Source organism: Sceloporus undulatus, chromosome 4, assembly GCF_019175285.1.
Source record: "Sceloporus undulatus isolate JIND9_A2432 ecotype Alabama chromosome 4, SceUnd_v1.1, whole genome shotgun sequence".
NCBI lineage: Eukaryota > Metazoa > Chordata > Lepidosauria > Squamata > Phrynosomatidae > Sceloporus > Sceloporus undulatus.
In genome coordinates this window covers 127,294,913-127,319,405 of record NC_056525.1, presented here as the reverse complement: position 1 = coordinate 127,319,405, position 24,493 = coordinate 127,294,913, and the positions used below count along the sequence as shown (strand labels likewise).

Sequence of the window (24,493 nt, the reverse complement as noted above, 5' to 3'; positions counted from 1 at the left end):
GAAGGTGCTTAGGAATGTTTGTGTCAACTGTGTGAGATCATGCACATTTCCAGAATTTGACAACTGAGTTTACAAAGCTGTAGGAAATCTTTTTAAAGCATGAAGAAACAATTGGAATCCATCTGCTGCAGTGTGGTATTCCTCCTCAGAGAAAAATTGAAACCTCCAAACAGCAGCCCTTATCATTTCCCCTGGGACAAGGAAGGAAAACACATTAGATGCCTCCATCCCAGTCAATTTAGGTGACACGGCACTGGCAAAACCCCTTCATGATTCTTTGAAAAAACCCAAGAAGAGTGCTCTCATTCCTCCAGAGGTTGTCTACTCTGCTCTAGGATATGTTACATTTGTGCCTTCCTTTCCACAAGAGAGGGAATCATATTTCTATTAGTCTTTGGCATAGAATCCAAAGTAGTGTTGAAAAGCCACCCCAGTTTAATTGTTCCCCAAATAAATAAAATAAGCAATCAAACATGCAAGCCCTTAGCTGAAGTTTTTTGGGGATTTGGGCTTTAGCTGAAATCCTGTTGGTGACATACATTTTGCATGTCTTTTTTGTGTCACGAAGAAGATATTCAACACCTCCTTGTGCAAAATCCCATTCCAGCAGCCTCCAAGTGCTGGAATTTGCTGCCAGTGGCAGCAATATGTGTGGAGGTAGCACACAGCTCCCCTCCCAGATCTCCAGCCACTCATTCTTCCTGCAGTGTGGCTTCTGGTGGTGAAAGGGATATAGGACTATGCTGGTGGGGTGTTACACACCTCCCACATGATGTACAATCTCAGCCATTAACTTGTGAAATGTATATGACCTTGCAGCCCAGGACAGTTATCTCCATATTGCAGATAAGAGCTAACAGTGTGTCCTAAAATCATCTCATGCACTGATTGTTGAAGTGGGATTAGAACTGTGGACATCATAATTTGTAAACCAGTCTATTAGCCACTAAATGACATTATGGCAAATAGGTTTAAGAAGCTCTAATCATCCAGTCCCAGAATCCCACCCATTCAGGTGCATTTGGGATTAAGCATCACTGGACACAGTCGAATGTAATCTGAATAAACATACACATAGTTGGCTGTAGAAAGCAGGTTCTACTGAATTCAGTGATGCCTGGCTGGAAATAAAGTTGTTTATGACAATGTTGAAAGATGCCATGATGTTGTGAAATTTACTTATCTAGCTCAGTTTGGCGGTTGGGAGTTGAGTTCATAGGAAATACAGGAACAGAAAGAATGAATGCTGATAAGGAAAGAGGAGCAGTTGTGCATTAGATGATAAGGATCTGTGATTGATTTACAGTACAGCTCTGATGTCTGCCATTACAGTTCTGCAATTACCATGCTTACCATGCTTAACTCCTGTTCCTTTATCTACTTTAAGGGAGTGTGTGCCATGGCTACTGTTATTGTGGAATGCTCACTCAGTGGTTTCAAAAGCAGGATTTCTGGCCAACTATTTGTTAGATCACAGAATACCTTTAGCTGTGATCACTGAGACCTGACTATCAATGGATGACTCTGTTCCTTTGGCTACCCTTAAAGCCCCAAAGTCTGTGTGTGTGTGTGTGTGCGCGCGCGCGCGCGCACTCCCCTCGAATTGTTAGCCAGGGAGGAGGGATTATAATCATTTATAAACATCACTGCTCACTAAACCTCTTCCCACAAACAGTGAAACTTCATGAATATCCTTTGAACTTAGCAACAACACTGCAAATAGGTCATCCACCACAGGCACCAGCAGGGATTTATAGACCCTGTGGAGTGAATAGGGGCATTTTTGGAAGAACTTTCAGAGTGGCAATCCACATGTGTCATTAAACCCTGTTCATATTATTTGTGGGGACTTTAATGTCCATAAAGATACTTCTTCATTTTCTCAGACTTTTCTTCTTTTTGGAAGCTTTTTACCTGGGAATTTTGGAAATGCATCCCACTCATGTACCTGGAGGAACTTTGGATTTGCTCCTGTTTATGAACCTAACTATTGAGCTGGTTGAAATTAAAGGTGCAGAAATGTCCGATCATTTTCTGTGTTTTGTAAATTAAGATGACACCTGTGCCTTCCCGCATTACACAAATGAAGCATTGTCAGGACTTATCTAGGATATCTTTGGAGACCATTTCTCAAGCTGTTAGTGAGTTACCCAGTTCCATCCTAGGCCCAACCATGGAGTGATGGAAGAGTACATGGAGGAATGAAATACTGTACCAGAGAATGAGACAGAGCTGGGAGATATTTCTACAGTCAGGAGCTTTACAGATGCTGCACTAAATCTTGACAACTTTGTTAATCAATCCAAAATCATAACTAAAACTGCCCTAGAAGTTGTGGCACCATTAATTGCTGGCCTAATCACAGAGTGTCAACCAAGACTTTGGCTGAATGCAGAGTAATGTACAGAACGAACTAGTGTTCGTTGGTTGGAAAAGCAGTGAGACAGAATCCATTAGATGAGCTATGTCAAAGATTGAGGACTGCTTGTGCAACCTAGTACTCCCATGTAGATGATTCCCAACAATCTTATCTACAATAAAAGATTCAAGCTCAAGCTCATATGTCTTGTCAGTTATTTGGTACCATTAACATATTATTGAGTCCTGTAGCCAGCTGCAACGAGGGTCCTGCAGTCCAAGATCTCACTGAGAGTCACTTAGCCTCCTTTTTTGACCAGAAGGTAGCCTCAATGGTCAAATCATTTTTTTGCATTTGGCTCTCCTCTGCCACTGCCATCAGCTGATTTACCATAGACTTTGGCTCAGGCAATGTTTTTACCACCAGGGATAAAGTTCCAATTTTCAAAGGGTATTTTTCCAGGCTGCTTTAAGCATGCGGCTGTGTACCTTTTACTAGATCCTCCCTTCATTTTGTACTATTGCCCTGTCTCTCTCCTTCCATTTCTTTCTAAAGTTTTGGAGAGAACAGCCCTTTCCCAATTGATGCCTTCTTTGATTACAATTTTCTTTTTGATTCATTTCAATCAGGATTTCAGACAAGTCATTCCACTGGCTATAGTAAATTATATTTTAGTGGTGGCAAACATTGGTCCTGACCCTATTGGATCTTGCTGCAGGCTTTGACACTTTGGATCATCAGATCTTACTACAGTTGTCATCACTGGGAATAACAGGGAATGTTCTGTCCTGGTTTAAACCTTTTTTGTTGAATCGTTCATAAAATCACAAAGTTGGAAGAGAACACAAGGGCCATCCAGTCCAACCCCCTGCCATGCATTGTATTCAGTGAGGCTCGAGAATATGCATTTTTTGCCTTACGGGGGGGGGGGAATCCCCCGTGTAAGGTAAGGGCCCCCTGTATGCCAATAACATATCAGATGTGAACAACATTCCACATAAGTGATACTGTAATTAAGTTAACCTGCAAATGAACTTATAACGTCGGAGTGCTTTCAAAGATACAATTACAACATTGAGGAAAATATTTTGGTATTAAGTCTCCTTGAATAGTTTGGGGGAAAAGTTGGTTGGTGACAACTGGGGCACAAGGTGCCAAGAGTAAAAGGGTTCTAAAAAGGAAAATAAAGAGGTTTTGAGCAGTTTGTCACCGTCACACCACTTTGTCACCATCACACATCTTTTCAACATATGTAGGATCCGTATATTGTTGATCACCGAGACTGCCCGTTTGCTTGTCCAGGCCCTGGTTATTTCATCCTGGACTATTGTAATAGCCTACTGACAGGTTTGCCTTCCTGCAAACTTAAAACCTCCCAATATTCATGTCTCTTCCCCTTGTAGATCCCTCCACTGGCTTCCAGTTTGGACCAGGGCTCATTACAAGCTTTAGGTCCTGCACTTTAACCTCCCCCAGTATTTTGCAGTTCAGCTAACATTGTACATCCTATCTACAGATTTAAGATTTGCAGAAAATGGATTATTGGCAGTTTCACCAACACATGTGGCTCTGTCCAAGCTGCAAGCCTTTCAGGATTTGGCTCCGCGTTTATGGAACAGTCTCCCTTTGAACCTCCAATTTGAGGAGGAACTTACCTGCTTTCACAAATGACTGAAGACCTTCCACCGAGTTGCTGAGTGTGCCTAAGGTTGCTGAGATGGGTAGTGACTAGGGGGTTTGTTTTAGTATATTAGCATGTTATTTTAGCATTTTGGTCCAAAACATATTGTATATTGCAGAAATAATCCAGTTTGAGACTGCTTTAACTGCCCTGCCTGAGTGCTAGGGAATTCTGGGAAATGTAGTTTTGTGAGACTTTTAGCATTTTCTGTCAGAGAGCTCTGGTGCCATAATAAGCTACAATTCCTTGGATTCCCCAGCACTGAGCCAGGGCAGTTAAAGCAGTCTCAAAACAGATTATTTCTGCCGTGTGTTTTGGACCTAAATTTTATCATCTGCATTTGATTATATATGTTTGATGTTCCATCCTTTGGTGGAAAGGGCATTATAAATAAATAAATAAATAAATAAATAAATAAATATTATTATTATTGACATTGCAGGTTATCATCTATACCTCACTACTAAAGTGAATATTGAATGAGGTTTACAGGAGAATTGTTCTTATACTTTTCAGCTCCCTAACCTTAGAGTCTTTTTCAGTATTTCAGTAATACAAAATCCTCCCCTACAACATGAGTGGGCAAAGTGCAGTCCACAGGGGTCAATTTCCCTCCAAATGCCCTCTAAGATGAAAGTTCTCCTGCCCAAATCCTCACTGGAGACAATAGGAACTTTTGAACAATGTAGTAGTTTATTTCTATTATTCTCTTTAAGGAGGAGAGGTTGAAATGGTGGGGACTTTATTTTTGGCACTGGTGTCTCAGGCTTCCTTCAAAGGCAGCTGCAGCATGTGGAGTTTATTCTCTTGATTGTGCAATTCCACACCTATGCAACCACCATGACTACAGAGCTATTTCATCCCATTCACTTAGCTCTACACATCTGGTAGCTTCACCAACAGGCAATCCAAAAGAATGCCTTTGAGAAGCAAATCCATTGCTGTTGTGGGTGTGTGGGTAGAAGGTCTCATTAAAGAGCCCCGATTCTGGCTTCTTTTAAAAAACAAGCTTCTACCAATAAAATTTGGGTGATAGCAGAAAGTTTCAAACAACCAAGATGGTGATGATTCTTTCCTAGACTAATATTTTTGTGATTTACACTAAAGGTGAGTCTGAAATTTCAGATGACTGAAAGAAAGATTCCCTTTAATGGAAACTGCCTTGCAACCAAGTTTATTTACATGGATTAGGATTTCTCCCACTTGTCATAAATTCACATTATACAAAACACAGCTCTTTGTCATATCCACCTACATAGCTGCAATGGTAGCCCAGGTCTGTGACTAAAACTGCAATTCTAATATTTGGCAACTCTTAAGAAACTGTAATGCAGGAACCGGCAGATCATAATTTTTCATGTCATGAAAAGAACAAAAGAAAGGAGACTCTTCTCTTTTCCTTTTCAAACCGAACACAAAATATTTTCAGAATGAATGGTGTTCCCTTTGGTAAAAAGGCCTGTGACTCAACAAATTAATAAAGAGGTCAAGGCAATGTGCATGCTGGTATCAAACAGGATGCACTCTGGTTTCTTTCTCAAGTCATTTTTCCATAGGAAAAATCTCCACATTTCCATTTGGAAATTTTGGCACACTAATGTAAGCCTTGTGATGCCAAAGTCCAAATGCCCAAGTGGCAAGTCCAAGAAATAGTAGCCTAGAATTAGTTATTGCTTCAGCACATGAGGAGTCCTTCCTTCTCAGCCAAATGCTGCCGATGGATTTTGTCTTGCTGTAGCTCTTCATGGTTCGGATGCCAGAGCTTCAAAATGACTCTTTCAATGTTGAGGGCATAGACTGTATGAGCAGGGACCACTTCTCGGTGGATCTATGGGATGCACATGAGAAAATGTGATTAGCAAGAAGTGCTAGGCTAAAAGACACATATTCTCCAATTAGAACTAATTATCTCCATACATTAATGTAATCTTTATGCTTCCTCTTCTATTACATGGCACCATAAATGAAGCAAGGCATGCATACTTCCAAGTCTGGTATGGGACAATATCCTATACTTCTATCCCCTGGAATAGTATCACTCCCCCAAGATAGGCAGGATGGAGGAATACTGTATTTTTGACCATTCAAAGGGGCAGAAAATGGTGTATTCCCCCAGCCTGGTAGTTTAATTTTACAAGACTTCCTTCAGCTTCTTTAATGAAGCATACTGTGCACATTAGTAACTAAATTTTGATGATACCCTGGTCAGCACACCAGCCAAGAAAGCTCAGTATTCACAGACAAATATCTGGATTAAATATAATTGCCTGTAAGATGACAGATAACATCCATGAAGAGGGAAAGGGACCTGTTTGCCTGGACCACTATTACTACTACAGTGCACCCACGCCACATGCTGCTTTAAACATATGCTGAAGGCAAGCCCCATTTAAAACAATAGTATGCCTGCCCGCTGCACATGGGAGCTCATGCCCATTGTTTTAAATGGGGCTTAAGCATGTTTTTCTGTTTACGTGGGGTGGGTGGGTCCAGAACAGATCCCCTGCATATGGGAAGGGTCAACTGTATAAAAAATAGATTTCAGCTCACTGGATAATCCAAGATAAGCTCCCAAGTGAAACCTTAGAAGCAGTTTTGCAAGTCTGCTCACATAGAAAAAACTTCTCCCTGTTTCCTCTGAGGTTTGTCATGCTGTGGGATTCTTTAGCCAGAAAACACCCTCTTCAAAACACCCTAAGGAGCAGAATAGAAATATTACCTGAAGTGCTTCAAAGAGGTCGTACATATTCACAGGTGGCAGGGTTGCTGGCAAAGTGTCCCCAGAGCATGCAAGAAGGAGGGCTGCTTGCTGCTCAGCATCATCAGGAGGTGGATGGGAAGCAACGTTGTGACCAGGTGGGGGAGCTAAGCAGGTAGGCGGGCTACAAAAAGAGAAACACAATGTGGTGGGAGGGAAGGAGTCAGCGTTAAAATTGAAACACAAGAATGCCAGTTTCTTGGTGCTAACTTAGGTTTGTCTAAATAGTAGAAGTGTGCATTTTTGTCATGGACAGCCAAGATCAGCTCTCGGAGGATGAGGAGGAGGACAAGCCTCCTCTAGAGCAAGAGCTAATTGAGGCTACACCAGGTGATAATCCTGCTCTGCCAGGTCCCAGCTGTGATCTCCCAGACCCAGAGGAGGCCCAACTAGGTCCTAGTGCTAGGGAGGTGCCTCCTGTGGTGCAACAGTCTAGTGGTGACTCTGGGGAGGAAGCTTGCCTGGATGTGCCTACTTGCAAACAGAGAAGGGCTGACAGTGCTTGCAGGTGCAGATCCAGGAGGATTGCAGAGAGGCAGTTAGCCAACCAGCCTCAGGTGGCATGGGGGAGAGTTTCCCTTACTTAAGCTGTAGAGAGGCCTCCACTCAGTGGTAGTTTATTGCATGATCCTTTGGTGTGATTGCTGCTGGCACTGGCTCCTTGTATCTTGACTCCTTGTTGCTTTGACCTCGGAATGGACTGGATCCTTGTTATCTTCTGGCTGCTTTGACCCTGGACTGACTGACTACTCTGACTCCTAGTATCCTGACTTTGGCTTGGCTTTCAGACTGCTCTGACTTCTGGTATCCTGACTTCGGCTTGGCTTTTTGGACTGCTCTTACACTTACTCCCTGCAAGGTCTGTGTGCTGCTTCCACTTGCTGGGCTAAGCCATTCTTATCGGCGTGTGTCTGTGTGTGCTGGCTGCAGTCCAGGACAATTTTAATTCAAAGCTGCTTTTAAAAATTATATTGTTCAACTGATTTTCCAAAGTTCTGAAGGACCAAGGGATCAGCTTTTGACTTCTTCCTGGAACTAGTGTAGTGTGATTTAAAAATTAGAGTATCAGACTAGAACTGAGGTGTCTGAAATTTAACTCCTCACCCAGCCATGATAGCTCAAATGTTCAGCTGCAGAGTGTTCTTGCAGCAGTCACTATACTCATCCCTCCACATTTGTGACTTTGACTTTTGCAGATATGATTATTCACTGATTTTATTAATATGTTCTCTCTAGAAATATCTAGGTCCTCCAGCACAACTCAGTGGTTCACTTTAACCAAAAATCGCACTGAAGGACCTAGAGTTTCCTAGAGAGAACACTCCACTAGGCATTTGTAGCTCCTCCAACGCAATGCTATGGCCAGTGTCTGGCAGATGTTGACCACAGAGTTGCACTGGCAGACCTAGAGATTCCTAGAGAGGTGTTCTCTGAGGTAATAACATAGTGTTTTTGTTATTTGCGGTTTTTCCACATTAACGGGAGTCCTGTGCCCCTAACCCCAGCAAATGTGGAGGGATGAGTGTGTTTCTCAGTTTACTTACTGTATTTTTATGGGAATATAAAATGGAAACAAAGCACATCATAAGCTCTGTAACCTCCCTAAAGAAATCCTGGATGTGTATTTAAGAAACAGATATTTGTGCTCATTTGTTGACTGTACCAAGGTATTGACAGCAAATTATGGCAGGTTTCCTGTGAGATGGCAACTACAGCTCAAATACTCAGCTGGAGACAGGGACGTAACCAACGGGGGAGGGGGGGGGGGTCCGTGGGGTCCGGATCCCTCTCTTCTGTGGGGTCCAGACCCCCCTCAATGATTGGCGTGTGCTGCTGCACCGCCGCACCCAAGCCCCACTGGCCTTTAGTCTGAACCCCCCCTTCCCAAAATCCTGGCTACGTCCCTGCAAGAGATAGGATTATTAAATGTTAATTGAGAAGTACATAGGATGCAAGAATCTTAGACAAACGCCTTTTCAACAGGAATAGCCAGTAGCAAGCAAAAGTAGTACTTCTGTAGATTCACCAGATTACTATAAAGAACACAACTAAAGCAAAGGCCAACAGCAGCTACCTTACTACGACAGAATAGTTTTACTGGAAAATATATCTAATATACTGAAATACCCTGCACCACATTAAAAGTAGCCATTTCCTTACCACTCTGTTAAATTATTGTAGGCAACAACACTGTTCTTCAGATAAGGTTGGGGATTCACATTGCTTCCAAAGGCATATTTGAAATGGCCATCTCTCAGGCGGTAGGCCTTTCTTCTTGATATTATACATGTAAGGATGTCTTTAAGATGTTTCTGCAGGGATAAAGGTTCTGTTTACTGCTTAAGAAAAGTGTACTTAAAAATCAAATGTTGCCATGCATGATGTTGCATTATAGTTACTGTCAAGACAACAGTGCTCTCCATGTCTGGTGGACACATTCAATGCCTTAACAGCCATGTCCTAAAAAATTGCAAGTTGAGCTAATGTTCAACAGGCAGCACTAGGACCCCACCAGTTAACACTGGTCAGGTGACCAGAGGAACCAATGCATCTTGTCAAAGCAGTCACCTTAGAGCCTTTTTCAAGTCTGCCCAACCTTTTTCTTAGTGAGAAGACTGCCAGACTTCCAGGACTTCCATCCTAAGGAGCAGTCTTGGACTCAAAAATCAGATAAGGAAGGATTGGTCAAATCCTTTGGACTACAGTAGTCACTAGAGGCTTAGATAACAGAAACCAATTTGGGTCTTAGCAACAATGCCTAAGCCTGTATCAGATTAGGAATCCTTTAGCATGGAGCCCCTAAATCAAGTTGCTAGGCCTACCCCTTAAAAGATTTCATTCCCAAAGAAAGTGGCAAAACCTGAGTGTCATAATTTGTCCCTACAGTTGTAGACAATTTGTTTCAGCAAATTCCTGATGTGGAGTTCTTCACTGTGCTACAACTACTGTCTTGTTGTATCCAAGAATAATAGAGATGAAAGGGACAAAAAGAGTAATCTAGTAGTCAAACTGCTGCCATTTCAGGGAATACACAACTAAAGCTCTCCAAAGAGATGGCCATCCAACCTATGTTTACAGGCCTCCAAAGAAGAAGAGGGCACCACCTTCTGGTGCAGTATATTCCACTGTCACACAGCTCTTGCCATCAACAAGTTCTTCCTAATATTTGGTGGAAACTGTTTTCTTGTAATTTGAATCTTTTGGTTTCTGTCCTAGTCTCTAGAGAAGCAGAAAAGCTAAATAACATAAATAAACAGTAAGTAACATTTCCTGGGCAAGTTATATGCTCTCAGTGTCAGGGGAAGGCAATTGCAAAACTCCTCTAAACAAATCTTGCCAAAAAGACCTCATGACAGGGTGGCCATAAATCGGAAATGACTTGAAGGCACACAACTCACATTCACAACACCCCTTCAGATAATTTAAAGATGGCTATCACCTCTCAGCTCTTCTCATAGCACCCTAAACAATTCCCCATACAGCTTCATTTCCAGAACTTTCACCATGGACACATTCCAGCTTGTCCCTATCCTTTTTGAAATGTAGTGCCCAGAATGGGCATAGCATTCTAAATGAAATCTGATCAAGGATGAATACAGTGACACTACTACTTCTCCTGATTGGTCTGAATACTACAGTATACTTCATTGGATTTTTTTGGTGTCATGCTGAGATCTCATATGGATTCTACTAAGATCACAGGTTCTTTTCACATATCAAGTTGTCAGGTGATATGTCACCCGTCCTATATTTGTGCATTTCAATTTTCCTGCCTAAACTGAGTCCCTTAAAATTGTGTAGATATGCAAAAATTATGAACCTTGCCAATTTGGGCATTTGCACCAAGTCTTCTGACATCCTAGGTTTATCTTTTTAAAAGGCAAAAAGAGGTCTGAAGTGCAACATAATCTTCCACTGTTAATGGCTGCAACAGGTTAGGACGTAGCAAAGCTGCTCGATACCAGCTATGGAGCACAGTTCCACCAGTGTGTGTCTGGCAGGGTGGGGTGGGGGTGGTAGAGTTTTGTGGAGCTTTCCCTGTTTGACGGAATTCTAAAATGGCAGACCATTCTGAAAAACAGCAAAGAACAAACCTGGGAAACAAAGCAGAAGACAATGCAGCCCCTGATGACTGCCTGTGAACTCTGATCATGGGTACCAGGTGAATTTTTATTCAAATGTTTCTGTGCCATCGAGAAAGCCAAGGCTTTCTTTTAAAGCAAAAAACCCAGTGTTTTTCAATGGTAGGCAAATCAGATACTAAATCAGAACCAGACTTGGTTTGTTTTCTTATGCTTAGCATCTCAGGCAAAATTAGCAGATAAGAAATAAGCTCTTGTACAAGAGGTGTAGAAAGAAATGAAAAAGATACATGATTCAATTAATATAATACACACTAGCAGATAATGTTTTGTTATTGTTACCTCAATGTCAGTTTTGCTCCTATTTGCTCCTGTCACCCAATCCAGATGTTTTCTAGTTATACACCATATACAAAACCATGAGTTCCCACTCTAGAGAAAGAAACCAGGACCACAGTTATCATTCTGTGTTCTCTTACCTCCACAGCATAGACCACAACTGTAACTGCTTCTTCAGTGACATTATCCAGGCCATGCTCATAAGCAGAGACAATCATCCTTCCCTCCAGCTGGCCCCATGTGGGAAGCATCATGGTGTGTGAACAAAGCTTCAGATCATCATCTTCTTGGGGGTCTTTGGCCACAAATTGCTGGGCTCCACACAAAGGATTCTGTGGCTGGAAGCGGTGCTATAAAGTTTGACATGAGATGTAGGATGTTAGTCTACTACAACAGTGTAAGACTAAGGAAAGTGTCATTTAGACACAGAGTTTGTCACATAGGCCTGAAACAGACAGGCCAAAAAGAGAGGCTTCCGAACGCTTTGGAGACGTGCTGTGCAGATGATGGATGCCCCTGGGTGGCTGGAAGCCGTTCTGAGGCCGCCACAGATGACCTGAAGCCACTGGCAAAAGGAGCAGTAAAAAACCGCTCCTGCCGGTAGCTCATTTAAGATTGCGGTGGCAGCCCACTTTGAGAGCGGGCCAAGCAGTCATCACAGTCCCCAGCCAATCAGGGCCTGATCATGGCTGGAGCAGGCAGAGGCCCCTCCAAGCTGCCGTTCTGCTTCGCCCCATAGTTAAGGCTCATAGCACATGAAAGAAGTGTCTATATTACTGTTGTTGTTGTTACCATCATCATCATAAAAAAGGAAGTGTCTATATTATCGTCATCAAAAGAGGAAATTTTTAGCCCTTATGGCCACAAGGCATGTTTAAAATCACATGGACAACACCAGGAAATCAAACTAGAGAGAAAAAGAATTTCAGGTAACTGGGGATACCATCTCTGTGTAACAAATGGCTAGGAAAACCAAATTGCAAATATGTAACAATAAAATAAATGTGTAGATATGCAAAAATTATGAACCTTGCCAATTTGGGCATTTGTGCCATGTCTTCTGGCATCCTAGGTTTATCTTTTTAAAAGGCAAAACCTATAGTTGCTAAGGAGGTTTGAAGTGCAATATAACCTTCCATTGTTAATGGATGCAACAGGTTAGGCTGTAGCAGATCTGCTTGATACCAGTGGCTGCCTGTGCAGGGTAGGGTGGTAGTGGTAGAGTTCTGTAGAGCTTTCCCTGTTTGATGGAATTCTAAAATGGCAGACTGCTCTGAAATACAGCAATTTGGAAGGGGTGTGTGTGTGTGTGTAGGATGTTGGTGCTTTGGAGCCACTGTATCCAATCCCGAGGTATCTCTACTCTACTACTCTGGAGATGGCACAGTAGGAAAATAAGAAGGCCTCTCCATCTTCTGTCCTGCTGGCCAGTGCAAGCTAGTAGGTTTTGGATGTTAAGGGTGAGCTGCTAACTCACTCGTTGCATTTTAACTGTTCTGTACAGAATGATTGGCCTCTTACAGACTCTTAATTTCTCAAGAGCATAAGTTAGGCCACCTGCTGCCATTTTCTAAACATGCCAATCTTCTTCTCTGTCTGACACTGGTATTAGTTAGACCTCTTTATTGTTTTAGCCCAACCACAGTTTTAGACCCTTATGGTGTTGCTACCAATCACCATAAGGGGAGAAGCTACAACCAAGCCCTCATGAGCCTGGCTATAACTTTCTTCAGCTTGGCTGGTGGTGAGGCATGATGGGAAAGGTAGTTTGTCAGAACTTGGAGAGCCATGGGTTCCCCACCCCTGTATGCATGTATGTATGTATGTATGTATGTATTAATTAGAGTACTTCTACTCCACCCTTCAGCCCCCATTCCACTGCATCACTGGCAGTGGGGTTTCTCATCAAGTTTCGGGGATACATCGTTCTTTTCAAAAGACAAGCAGTTAACAGTCCATTCTTTTAAGTTTTAGATTCTGACACACAGAATCTATTTTTTCTGTCCTTTGGTGTTTTCATGGTCACTGTCGGGTTGTCTGCTTTTTCCTCTAGGCTTTTAGCTACAATGCTGTTTTAGCTCCAAATAAGGTTTTCAGGCTTCGGTCTCAGCTCTCGGGAATGCTCTGTAACATTACCAATTGATGATGTTTTAGATAGCCTTTTATTTGTGTTGATTTAGCTCAAATAATGTCCAATGAGAGTGCAGCTTCAGCTCAATCTGCCATGTCCAACCTCTGATGCCACCCCTTCACTCCACTTAAAAAACATCTTGGTGACACCACCACCACCTAAAGACATACCATATCACTGCCAGTCAAACTGACCGCTCATTTGATGTTTCTTTTCTGCTTGCCAATATTATTGCACTAAGCATTTCCACATGTCTGCTTCACATCATTAGCTTTCTCTGGTAAAATGGTGGAATGGCCCAGTTGTATGTGTGTTATTTAGGGGGAGAATGGTGGATGGGGCAGTGTTTATCCTGACAGCTCTTCATTTCTTGTATGATGACTTCCAGCCTCTTGGCTCAATTTACTAATGCCTTATTTCCAACAAATAAGAAAGTGTAAACTTACATCAAACTTCTGTCGACAGAAGAAAACTTTTTCTTTCCTTTTGGCTTCCCAGGTTTTGTGGCAGACCCTCCTGTCCATGGCAAAGTCCAGCACCCTCTGGAACAGGAAACCAGAAGTCAGAAATTTGAAATGAATATAAAAATCCCTGACCAGTCTAAGTACTTTTTTTTCTGCTTCCATTTCAAAAAGTCATCCATCTTCAGCATCATCCCCCAACGTTTACTAAGAGCTGGGTTAATTTATATGCTCAGGCAGTATTTTTTTACTCCAAGCTATTTCCACTCACCGTACAAGGGGGGAGTCATGAGTCACATTAAACACATGCTTGCTTTCTGCCATAGATTACTTTGCTTTGTTATATGCTGGTATGTGTTCATTTTCTGATTTTTATTGTGGACAAGGATGGACTGCCAGTGGCCTGGGAGCAAATTGTTGTTGCACACCTTTGCAACAGAGGGGAGAGATGGAGCAAATCTATTGCGAACAGCTCCAAGGTCATTTCCTTGCGAAGGTTGGTGCCAGCAACCAGGAAAAGGGTGTATTGGGAACAAGCAATAGAAAAATTGAGGCCCACCCTTTTAGTATGCATTATTAACACTTCTGGTTTAGTTCTGACAATAAATGTCCTGGAGCACATCTCTATTTACAGAATAAAGTTTTCCGAGTTTTTCACCCCTGAAGCCTATATTTTTGAACTGAGTGTAGAGGGCAGTAGCCATTTCTCCTTTTCAGAACCATGCCAATTTCCTGCTCTCTTGTAGCCCCATGTGAAATGACAACATCAGGACAGAAATCCTCCAGATATCTCAGAGCTGCTAGATTATTTCACACCCGGCAATGGGATGTAGCCAGATGTTTCTGCAACTTTGCCTGCTTCCCACAAGCAAGAAATGACTGTGGGGATGGGAGGTCTCAGAGGCTGTCTTCTCAGTTACAGAGTGGTATATCCTCAGCCTAGTATGCTACACTAGCCATACAGGATTGCACCCAATAAATGTCAGCCATTCCATTATAAACATAAAATATAAATAAAGGCAGACCGACCTATCCGTTAAAAAGGCTGGAATGTTCTCATAAAGATACAAAGTACCACTTCCACTTTCTCTTTTTGACTGTACACAGTTAAAAGTCTTCATGGCATGTGGTGGTACATGACTTTAATAACACAGAAGGTCAACCTGTGGCACAGTGGCCACAAATGAACACAGGTTTGTGGCAGATCAGGATGGGAATAATAATAAATAATAATAATTAATAGGATTTATTTATATTCCCAATCACTGGGAATCCGGGGGCTTACAACAGAGGGGATAATTACAGGGTTCCTGCCCTCAGGCTTACAATCTAAAAAGACACGACACAAAAGGAGAAAGGAATGTGTGTGAGGGGGGAAGGGGATCAGGTTCAGCATTCTTCTCTCCTTCTGAGGCCTGGGACCAAGGCAGATGGACCGGAGGGGGGCTCTTTTCCTTAATCGCGGCCGGCCCGATGGTTGGGCCGTTCCTTTACTCTCTCTAAGGCCAGAAGATGACAGTTGGAAGGAGGGAGGAGAGGGTTCTTCCTCTTCAGGCCCGATGTGTTTGGGCCCGTCCTTTCACCCTCCCAGGAATAACAGAGTATGGCCATGACACAGAGGTAGGTTAATATTCCTGCCTTCCTTTCCTGTGCTGTCTGTCTAAATTACCTCAGCTCAGAGGACCAGGGAAAATCGCAAGGCATAGGAGCATGTGCACTTTCATGGGGTATGCAAACAATGCCCCACAATAATACATTTTCATATTTTTGACTTTAATTTTTACTTATGGGAACTTGTTCCAAACACTGTCCCCATCTTCTAGTGCAAAATATAATGATGTCTGAAACTGAACATGAAGCCTGACACTCTATGGAAGCGAGGGGTGGCCTTGAAAAAGTGCCCCAATTGAAAACTGGGCTGAGGGAGAACTTTGGAGAAATGTGCAACCTCCTGGGTTTGTACTACACTACCAACAGTAAATACAGCAAAAAATAAAAACATAATTGCTATGGACTGAGAAAGAAAAGATGGGACTGACAGTGGGTCTCAGCAACCTCTGGTTATAAATAGGCAAAATGGGCCCTGAGATGTCAAGACATTTTTACAAACCAGTATGCATGGTGTAGTGGTTTGAGCATTAGTCTGCAGCTCTGGAGATAATGGTTCAATCCCCACTCAAGCATAAAAAACCCACTGAATGGCCTTGGGCAAATCACACTCTCTCAGCCTCAGAGATGGCAATAGCAAACCCCACTGAAGAAACTTGCTAAGAAAACCTCATGATAGGCTTACCTTGGGGTCTACATAAGTAAAAATAACTTGGAGACACACATGATAAAAGTGCTAACTTTTGCTACTGATCCCTGTCTTCCAATGTTTTTGCTTGCACAGAAGTGGTAAATGTATTACAGACCTTTTGGTCCATGTTTAAATGTGTGTCATTTATTTAGTGTTCCAACTGGAAGACAGGGTGATCACTAGCAGAAATCAGCATGCTGGTTTGTAAAATATCTATCAATGCACACAACCAAGTCCTTCTTCACTTGGTCAAGAAGGAAATTCTAATCTTCTCTTGCCAGTTCCAAGAAGATTTTAATCACTTCACAACTGGCTTGATTGCTATTTCATGCCTAATTCATTGTTTGACGATCTTTGAAGATGTTCATGTGTGTCAGCAGACAAATCAACCACACTGACTGAGTTAGAATCCATTTTGTTTCTGTAAACATTCAAAGACTTGTAGCCTTGCTTTTAAATTAGGATTATTTATTTTTAATGGTCCCAAGCCATTTGTTGTTGCTGTGTTAACCCTGACACATGGCAAACGTGGGATGGGCACTCTCCCAAACTATTCTCCATTGTCTAATTGGACCTATAATTCATACCTGTGACTCTCTAATAGTCTATCATCTAGGGTGCAGTCTTTCTCTCTTTCTGCAGCCCTCCACCTTTCCTAGCATTATTGCTTTCTAATGAATTATGCCTTCTCATGTTGTCCAAAGAATAACAGCCTCATTTGATCATCTTGGCTTCCAGGGAGATTTCAGGCCCGATTGTTCAAGGATCCATTTGTTTGGAAAATTCTAACTTTAGTGCTCCGCTGTATATCTTTTACTATTAAGATCTTTTCTAGTTCTTTCATAGTTGCCCTTCCCATTCCTAGTCTTCTTTTGATTTTTGTTCTTTCCTTATCAGGTGTTTCCTTCCTGAACTTTTTATCCAAGGTACAGGAATTCTTTTACATTTTTTTCTTCATCATTTAGGTTGAATGTATGTAGTAGGTCCTCTGTGGTCATTATTTTTGTTTTATGTTTCAGCATTACGCTCGCTCTTTGCCCTTCTTTGACCTTCCTTAGCCTGGCCTTTTGCCAATTGGGAAACATTCTGTTTCTCCACAATTTTTTCTAACAGTAGCCTCTTGCCCTAAGTACAGATTTTTCACCCGGACTATCAGAGTGTGGTGGCACTCCCATGTCTTAACAGCATTCAACAGCTTTTCATGATTTATGCAGTCAAAGGCTTTGCTTGTCTATAAAAACAAATACTGATTTTCTTTTGGAATTCCTTGGTGTGGCTTCATTAGCCATTGTATATTTGCAACATGGTCCCTAGTGCCTCTTCCTTTCCTGAATCCTTCTCTGGAACCTCTCTTTCCATATGACTGAAGTCTATGTCACAGAATTGTGAGCATATTACCTGTGGGAAATTAATATATGGTTCTATAGTAGCTGTAGCCTTTTGTGACTCCTTTTTGTAGAGGGGATGTATCTTGATTGAGTCCAATCTGTTGGCTACAGTTTTGTTTTCCATATATGTTAAACATGTATTGGTTACACTAGAGTTTTTCAAACATTTCTTGAAATCAAAGGACTTTGCTGTTATTTTTAGCCTTCAAGTCTGTCATGCAAACCAGCAGAGATTATATACCCATAGCTCAAGAGGAGAGTCGGCTTGGGAAAGAAAAAGTCCCTTCCTATGAGGGGACACAGGATTCCAGTTCGGTGAGCAGGGAAATCTTTCACTTTTAAATTGGCTGACCTGCCATAAGGCAGGAGATAATTCTTAGCAACTGGAAGGGCCAAGATGAAAACCAGCGATAGTGTAGTGGTTTGAGCACTAGACTGCAACTCTGTGAGACCAGGGTCCAATGCTCTGCTCAGCCATGGAAACCCACATGGAAAGTCACACACTTCAGCCTCACAAAACCCTGTGATTTGCTTTAGGATTGCCATAAATCAGAATAACTTGAAGCACACACAACAACAAGGGCATTGATGGGTATGTGCAGATAGGGCATACCTTCTGAACTGCGGTTCATCAGGAGACACCAATTCCTACAGAACTTTTGTCTAATTAAAGGAAATAACTGTGTAGATTACAATGCTGGCAACCCCAACCAAGACAGAAGATAAAGGTATGTGTTTGGCAATCTGAGCTTTGTCAGTGAAATAAAAGTAGCCTAGTAATAGAAAAATGAATTTAATCTCTAGATTCAGATTGACGCTACAGTCCAAAGGTCAAGAAACAATACTGAAGCAAATTTGCAGGCCTTATCCTATAATGTTTAGCTGGAAATAAACAGCACATCGATTCAAGAGAGCTTACTACCAAATAAGCATACTGTAGATTTGCAGCCTTCAGCTATTTACAACCCCCCCACACAATTGCTGAACCAAAATTTTTTTTGTTCTCCACTTGCATGATGCCACAATTTACTGTCTGTTTGCTCTGTCCCTTTGCCCATTTATGTAGGCATCTCTGCTTTTGTTGTTGTTGTGTACCTTAAGTTGTTTCTGTCTTATGGCACCCTAAGGTGGAACTATTGCAGGGTTTTCTGGGAATGAGAATGGACCTCACCCAAAGGTCACCCAGAGTGTTTCCCATGGCAAGCGAGAAATTGAACCTGATCTCCAGAGTAGTATCATACCACTACACTGGCTCTCTTACCTTTGCCTCCTGGTTGTTTGCCACTTCACTGCTCCTTGTTTGCTTATCCGAAGTCTGATACCATGCCTATGTGTAGCGAGTTGCATTTGGCAATTCTCTAGGACACAGAGACACTTCTTGAGTTTATTATTCTTACCTACTTTCTTAATTGTTAGGTTTTTGCCTCAGCTTACATATTTATTCCATCACTACTTTCCATGCCCTGACAACTGCAGCAGGCAACAAATAATTGTTTTAACTCAAAATCAGAGGGGGAAGATAATTAGAGGGACAAAGGAGCAAAATAATGAAGTGGCACACTTCTCTTTGTCTGACTGAGCAAAAGGGAGTAAGTGTTGGATAACATTTTTAATTTTCACAGTTCACCCATCTGCTATTTTGGTGGAAGGAGGTAAAAAGCCCAACAAACCTGAACTGGCTTTCTTTATCATAAAACTTTTTATCACAGAAACTTAGCAAAGGTAGTTCTCTACAATTCGCATTGTATCAGAAAGGACAACCATAAGACTGCCAAGAGACAACAGGGTACACAGTAAGCTCCATAAGAGTTTACAATCTTTTTGTACATAGGTTCCTGACTCCTGGATTGCAAAAATAAAATTTATAGAAACCTAATGATATGCTGCTCAAATAATCAGTTTACACCTCAGTGATTGCAAAAAGCTAATGTGAATTATGTAGCCTGCTTTTTGTTCTTTTGATTAATATGGAACCATTATCATACAGGTAGGGTTGCCATACCTCAGGACGCCACAGACCGGGACAATGTAGGACAACTTTTCAAATGTAGGACACTTTCCCCTCTCCCCCCCCTTTTTTTTTTAAGGAGGCCTGGTTCCTCAGAGGCCAGGAGGAGGGCCACTTTTTTATGTGGACACTTTTTTATTAAATGGAGGACGGCCCGTGCCCCTTCTCACTAAAAAAGTGGCCCTCCTTCCTGGCCTCTGAGGAGACCGCGGCTTCTTAAAACCAGGAAAGAGAGGGAGAGCCAGCTGTGATCGCGCCGGCTTCCTTCTTCTCCCTGGCCTTATAGGAAGCTCCAGCTCTTAAAAGCAGGAAAAGAGGGAGAGCCGGCTGCGATCGCTGCCGGCCTCCTCCCTCTTCCCTGGCCTTTAAGGCAGTCCCAGGCTTCCTTAGGCCAGGAAGGCGCGCAGGGCCGGCTGCGATCGCTGCCCCTTGGCCCCTGCTGACGCCTGGGGGGCGCACAAGGAGCCTGTCCCCTTTGGCCAGTCGCCAATGGCCGGCTGGCAACAAAGCAGGGAAGCTCCTGTTCAGAGGCCTGGCCTGGGGCCGGGACCAATGCATTGCTGGGGCCAAACGGACCGTGACGGGAGGGGCCCCCAAAAGCATGCTTTTCCGGCGGGCCACCGGGTTATGGCATCCCTACATACAGGCTGCTTTAGAGATACCATGACCAAATCACAGATTCTTGTCCCAAGTTGCTTAAGCCTACACTTCAATTCGGAGAGGAGTGAGACAACAGAGACAAGGGCAAAGGTGTAAAATACAAGATAATGGTGGGGTAGAAGAGTAAAGTATAATGAGGGGAAGGAAAGTAAACAAAATATATGAAAACACTAAAAGATTGAATCTAAAATCTGAAAAAAATAAACAGGTTTCAAACTGAATTCTGAAGAGAGGAGAAGAAGCATAGCAACATTCAGGAAAGTTCAGGTACTGAACAGTTATACGTGATGTTTCTTCGTCAAGGCTTCTTGTCACTATAATATTGAGATTTATGGAACTGGCACAGGAAAATGTAATAGCAACGAATCCTGCATGGCAGGGGATTCAACTGGATGCTTCTTGTGGTCTTTCCCACTCTATGATTTTATGATTCTCCCCCCTTAACTCCCAGCACTTGTCAACCCACAAACATTTCTTCAAGTGAAACTCACTTCCAGTAATGAAGCAGTGTAGAGAGAAAAACGTCTGATGTAAATAATATAGGATTTATTTATATGCCGCCTGATCACTGGGATCCAGGAATGAGGGGACAATACAGGGTTCCCTGCCCTCAGGCTTACAATCTAAAAAGACACGACACAAAAAGAGAAGGGAATGGTTGAGGGGGGGAAAGGATCAGGTCTAGCATTCTTCTCTCCCTCTGAGGCCTGGACAAGGAGGATGGACTGAGGGGGGCTCTTTTTCTTAATCTAGGTCAGGCCCGATGGCGTTGGGCCTGTCCTTTCACTCCTCTAAGGCCAGAACATGACCGTTGGAAGGAGGGAGGGGAGGGCTTTCCTCTTCAGGCTCGATGGCGTTGGCCTGTCCTTTCACTCCCTTTAAGGCCCAGAAGTGACAGTTGGAAGGAGGGAGGGGGCTCTGTTTCTGTGAGGTGCAATTCAACATGACTTTAAAAAAACTAAAATGATACAGAAAGTTAAGTGGTCCAATCAGGATGTAATTAGCTTAGAATTAACCCCTGTGTAAACACACCATACTATTCACCTATACCCAGATGCATTATTTCTTTAGTGACTTACAGGTGCAGAAACCAAGATTTGGCATCGTGTGAGAATAGCCAATAAGAAGTCATTGTGAGAGTGGACTGCCCAAAAGAAAAAGAAAAAAAAAGAAAAAGTTCATATAAATTAGTACAAGCATTTTTACAAGGTAACCTGTGCCTGCATTAGCATCCTAAGTTGTATATCCTTTGATCAGTCTATGAAATCTGTGCATGTCTGTGCAAAGCCAGAGAACTAGATATTGGGTACCTCATAGAGTGCAGCCTCTCTCTTCTAAAAGCCCACATAGCCTATTAACAATGTTTCCCGAAATCCTCAGAGCCAAAGAAATGGTAAAATAAAGTCTCACTTAACCACAGTGAATTTTTATTTCCCTGTAGCTTCTTACCCATCCCTGGCTGCCTACAGGTCATTGCTGAATAAATATAACTGACCTTCTGTTTATAATATGGTAATACAGCCACCCCCACTCCATATCACTCATTAAAATAAGAATACTAAAGGCAAACAAAATTACTAAGAGACAGCTTTCTTACCATTGTCTTGTGTGAGGGTCTCGAGCTTTAAGTCAAACTCTTCTTTGCTGATCTTCTGTTTAAACCACACGCTTCAGATTAGCCCAATATCTGTACAAGATATCATAAAGTACTATCAATAATGACTACTGCCTTTCAAAGGCTATCTTTTCCTCTTAGACCCTTGAGGAGAGACTATCACCTTGTTTGACAGACAGTAAGAGGACTCTAGGATTTACTTAGTCCAAGGGTGCGAAGAAATACAATTGCTTGCTGATACATGTCAAGCTGAGTGTGAGTATTGGCTTTTCCTGGGCCAGGAGCATTGATTGCTCAATTTTTTTATTCTATGAGAGCCTAGAGCAGGAAGAGACAGCAGTTAGGAGCTTTATCTAACAGCATCATTCCACTGCAGAAGGGCTGTTTGACCAGGGAATGGCTGCTTTGTTGGAGGTCTTTAAATGGACATGGGATCTCCCAGGAGTGTGTTGTAGCTATCTATTCCTGCATGACAGAGGGCCGGAATAACATGGGCTCTTTCAATATCTTCCTACTCATATTGAGTCTATGATCAGGTTGTGGTAAGTACTTTCTGCAGCTTCTTGCGGCAACTGCAAATTGTGGTTTTAAAACCCTGCCTCTACTGGTACCAGTTGTGTCGTTTTAAAGTCAGCTTTCAAATGAGAATATATAATTGGCAGGATTTCTCACACTCCTTTCTTTCTGACTGCTCACAGCTACATGGTTTTAGGGAAAGGCCACTCCGGTATATTTTGTAAGATCAATTTTGGATGTTGGTGTTTTACATGCATTTGGGCTTGTTTCTTCACATTAAGATGAAATTAGCCAGACATTATCAAACGTGGATTTGAAATACCTGTAGGAACATTGTCAATGCTCTACCTCGTCATTCATTGTGAATATTTCGAGTCTGACAAGTGGTATTGTTCATAAACGCTATATGTGGAGTGTTCCTTTCACTGTTCCAGTCAATGCGACCATGACGTCTTCCATTTTGCTCCCTCTCACCAAGCCCTTCCCCTGTAAATCAACAGCTGACAACCCTGCATGTTAGGTATGGTGAGTTCTACCTCTTAGTTTTTCCTACAGAGATTTTTTGTAGTTTCTGCAATCCTTGAGATTTCCCCAAGAGTGCTGTATTTTTTCTCTGAGTGTGGTGCGTATTTTGGCCAAATGAGCAATAGCTCCCTGCTTGAATACTGGAAAATGGCGCGCAATAATATCACAAAATTCCCTGCTCAATAGTAACTCATATTGTATAGACAGGTTGTCCTGGTATATGAGCAGTGACAGAACTAAATAACTAAAATCTGGATTTAAGTTTTCTATTCAATATTAAGTAAAGGAGAATCGTGCTGAACGCCAACGATATATTCCCCCACATGTCTTTTATACATGCAAATGTTACAGGAACCTTTATTTTTGGTTCATTATTTAGAGTTTATACTTTAGATGAGGGATTCCCAACCTTTGACCAAACCTTTTAGAACAGTTCTATGGAGGGAGCCCCAAGAGGCCTACCCTATTGCTTACAAGTTTAATGGTGTGTAGGAGTAGTGTAATTTTTGTTCTTATTCTTATATTCATTAAATCTTCTTTCTTTCATTTACCTGGAGCAACGCAGAGCACGGGAAGTGAATGCAGAGCCTAAGGGCTCCTTGGAGCAACAGGTGAGAAACGCTGCTGTAGAATTTAAAAATATAGTTTAAATTAAGAAGAATAATGCAGTTAGAACTTCTTTGCATCCAGTAACTGTCTTGTCTCCTGTCCCAGGAACTTGCGATTAGGGGGGAGCCAGATGGGAATCCCTAAACTTAAAAAAGGAGATGAGAATGGATGAGATTATACATTATTATATTATTTAAAGCTTTATTTATATAACGCTGTAAATTACACACGTGCTGTACATATAATTTTTAATTAGACAGGGGGAATGGTGGGGGGGAAGGGGATCAGGTCCAGCATTTCTTCTTTCCTTCTGAGGCCTGGACAAGGCAGATGGATGGACGGGAGGGCTCTTTCTTACTCAAGGCCAGGCCGATGGAGCTGGCCCTGCCTTTTCAATTAATTGGGAAAAAGCAACAGAAGGGATTTTAGATGTGAGGAGTTTGGAAAATGGGGGGTTAAAAACCGCTTCATGAAGCTGTTTTCTCTTCCCAAGCTAAAAAAGGGGACCAAAAGGCATGAACGACACGGCAAAATAAAGCTGCTTCGGGTCACTTTGGAGGTTTATTTAATGATGCATGCGTCTTAAGAGGCCACAAGCTGGCCAAAGCCCAACTCCAGTCCTAAGGCCAACTTCTGGCCTCTTAAGATGCGGTTCATTTAAACAGCATACCTCCAAAGTGACTCGAAGCAGCTTTATTTTGGCCTGTCTGTTGGTCCAAAGTCAAGGTGAACTACAGAAACCCAATGGCATTTTTCCAACAATATGATAAGAATTTTACTGCAGGCTTTTAATTTAAATAGCAATTAAAGTAAATATAAATACAGTAAGTGTTCCCCCACTTCTTCTTAAAGATTAGTATGAATTTTAGTCAATAGTGACATTAAGTAACATTAAAATACAGACATTAAGTGCACACAAACTTTCTTATGTATGATAGGTCATGGGATGCAGTAGCAATCTGACTGGCTCCTTCCAAGCCAACTTTTCAATTTGCTCTGGCAGTCGATATAACACTGGAAATCTCTCTACCTCTACTTCGTTTCTTAAAATCACTTCTTTTT

General features: G+C 42.2%; 1 protein-coding gene across 1 annotated transcript; it reads right to left on the bottom strand.

Moving 5' to 3' along the window:
* Positions 1-5,198: 5,198 nt before the first annotated feature.
* Positions 5,199-13,946, bottom strand: TADA1 (transcriptional adaptor 1). Its single transcript, XM_042466221.1, has 5 exons — positions 13,797-13,946; positions 11,360-11,569; positions 8,959-9,110; positions 6,760-6,922; positions 5,199-5,868 (listed from the first exon to the last, which is right to left on the bottom strand). The coding sequence occupies exons 1-5, from the start codon at positions 13,872-13,874 to the stop codon at positions 5,716-5,718; spliced, it is 756 nt and encodes a 251-aa protein (XP_042322155.1). The 5' UTR covers positions 13,875-13,946; the 3' UTR covers positions 5,199-5,715.
* Between the last annotated feature and the right edge of the window lie 10,547 nt (positions 13,947-24,493).

Coding starts and splice junctions, on each gene's coding strand:
- TADA1 (XM_042466221.1), bottom strand. CDS start 13,874: ATGGACAGGAGGGTCTGCCACAAAACCTGGGAAGCCAAAAGGAAAGAA. Junction 11,570..13,796: donor TCTGTCGACAGAAGTTTGAT/GTAAGTTTACAC, acceptor CAAACTTTATAG/CACCGCTTCCAGCCACAGAA. Junction 6,923..8,958: donor TACAATAATTTAACAGAGTG/GTAAGGAAATGG, acceptor CTCTTTTTGTAG/CCCGCCTACCTGCTTAGCTC.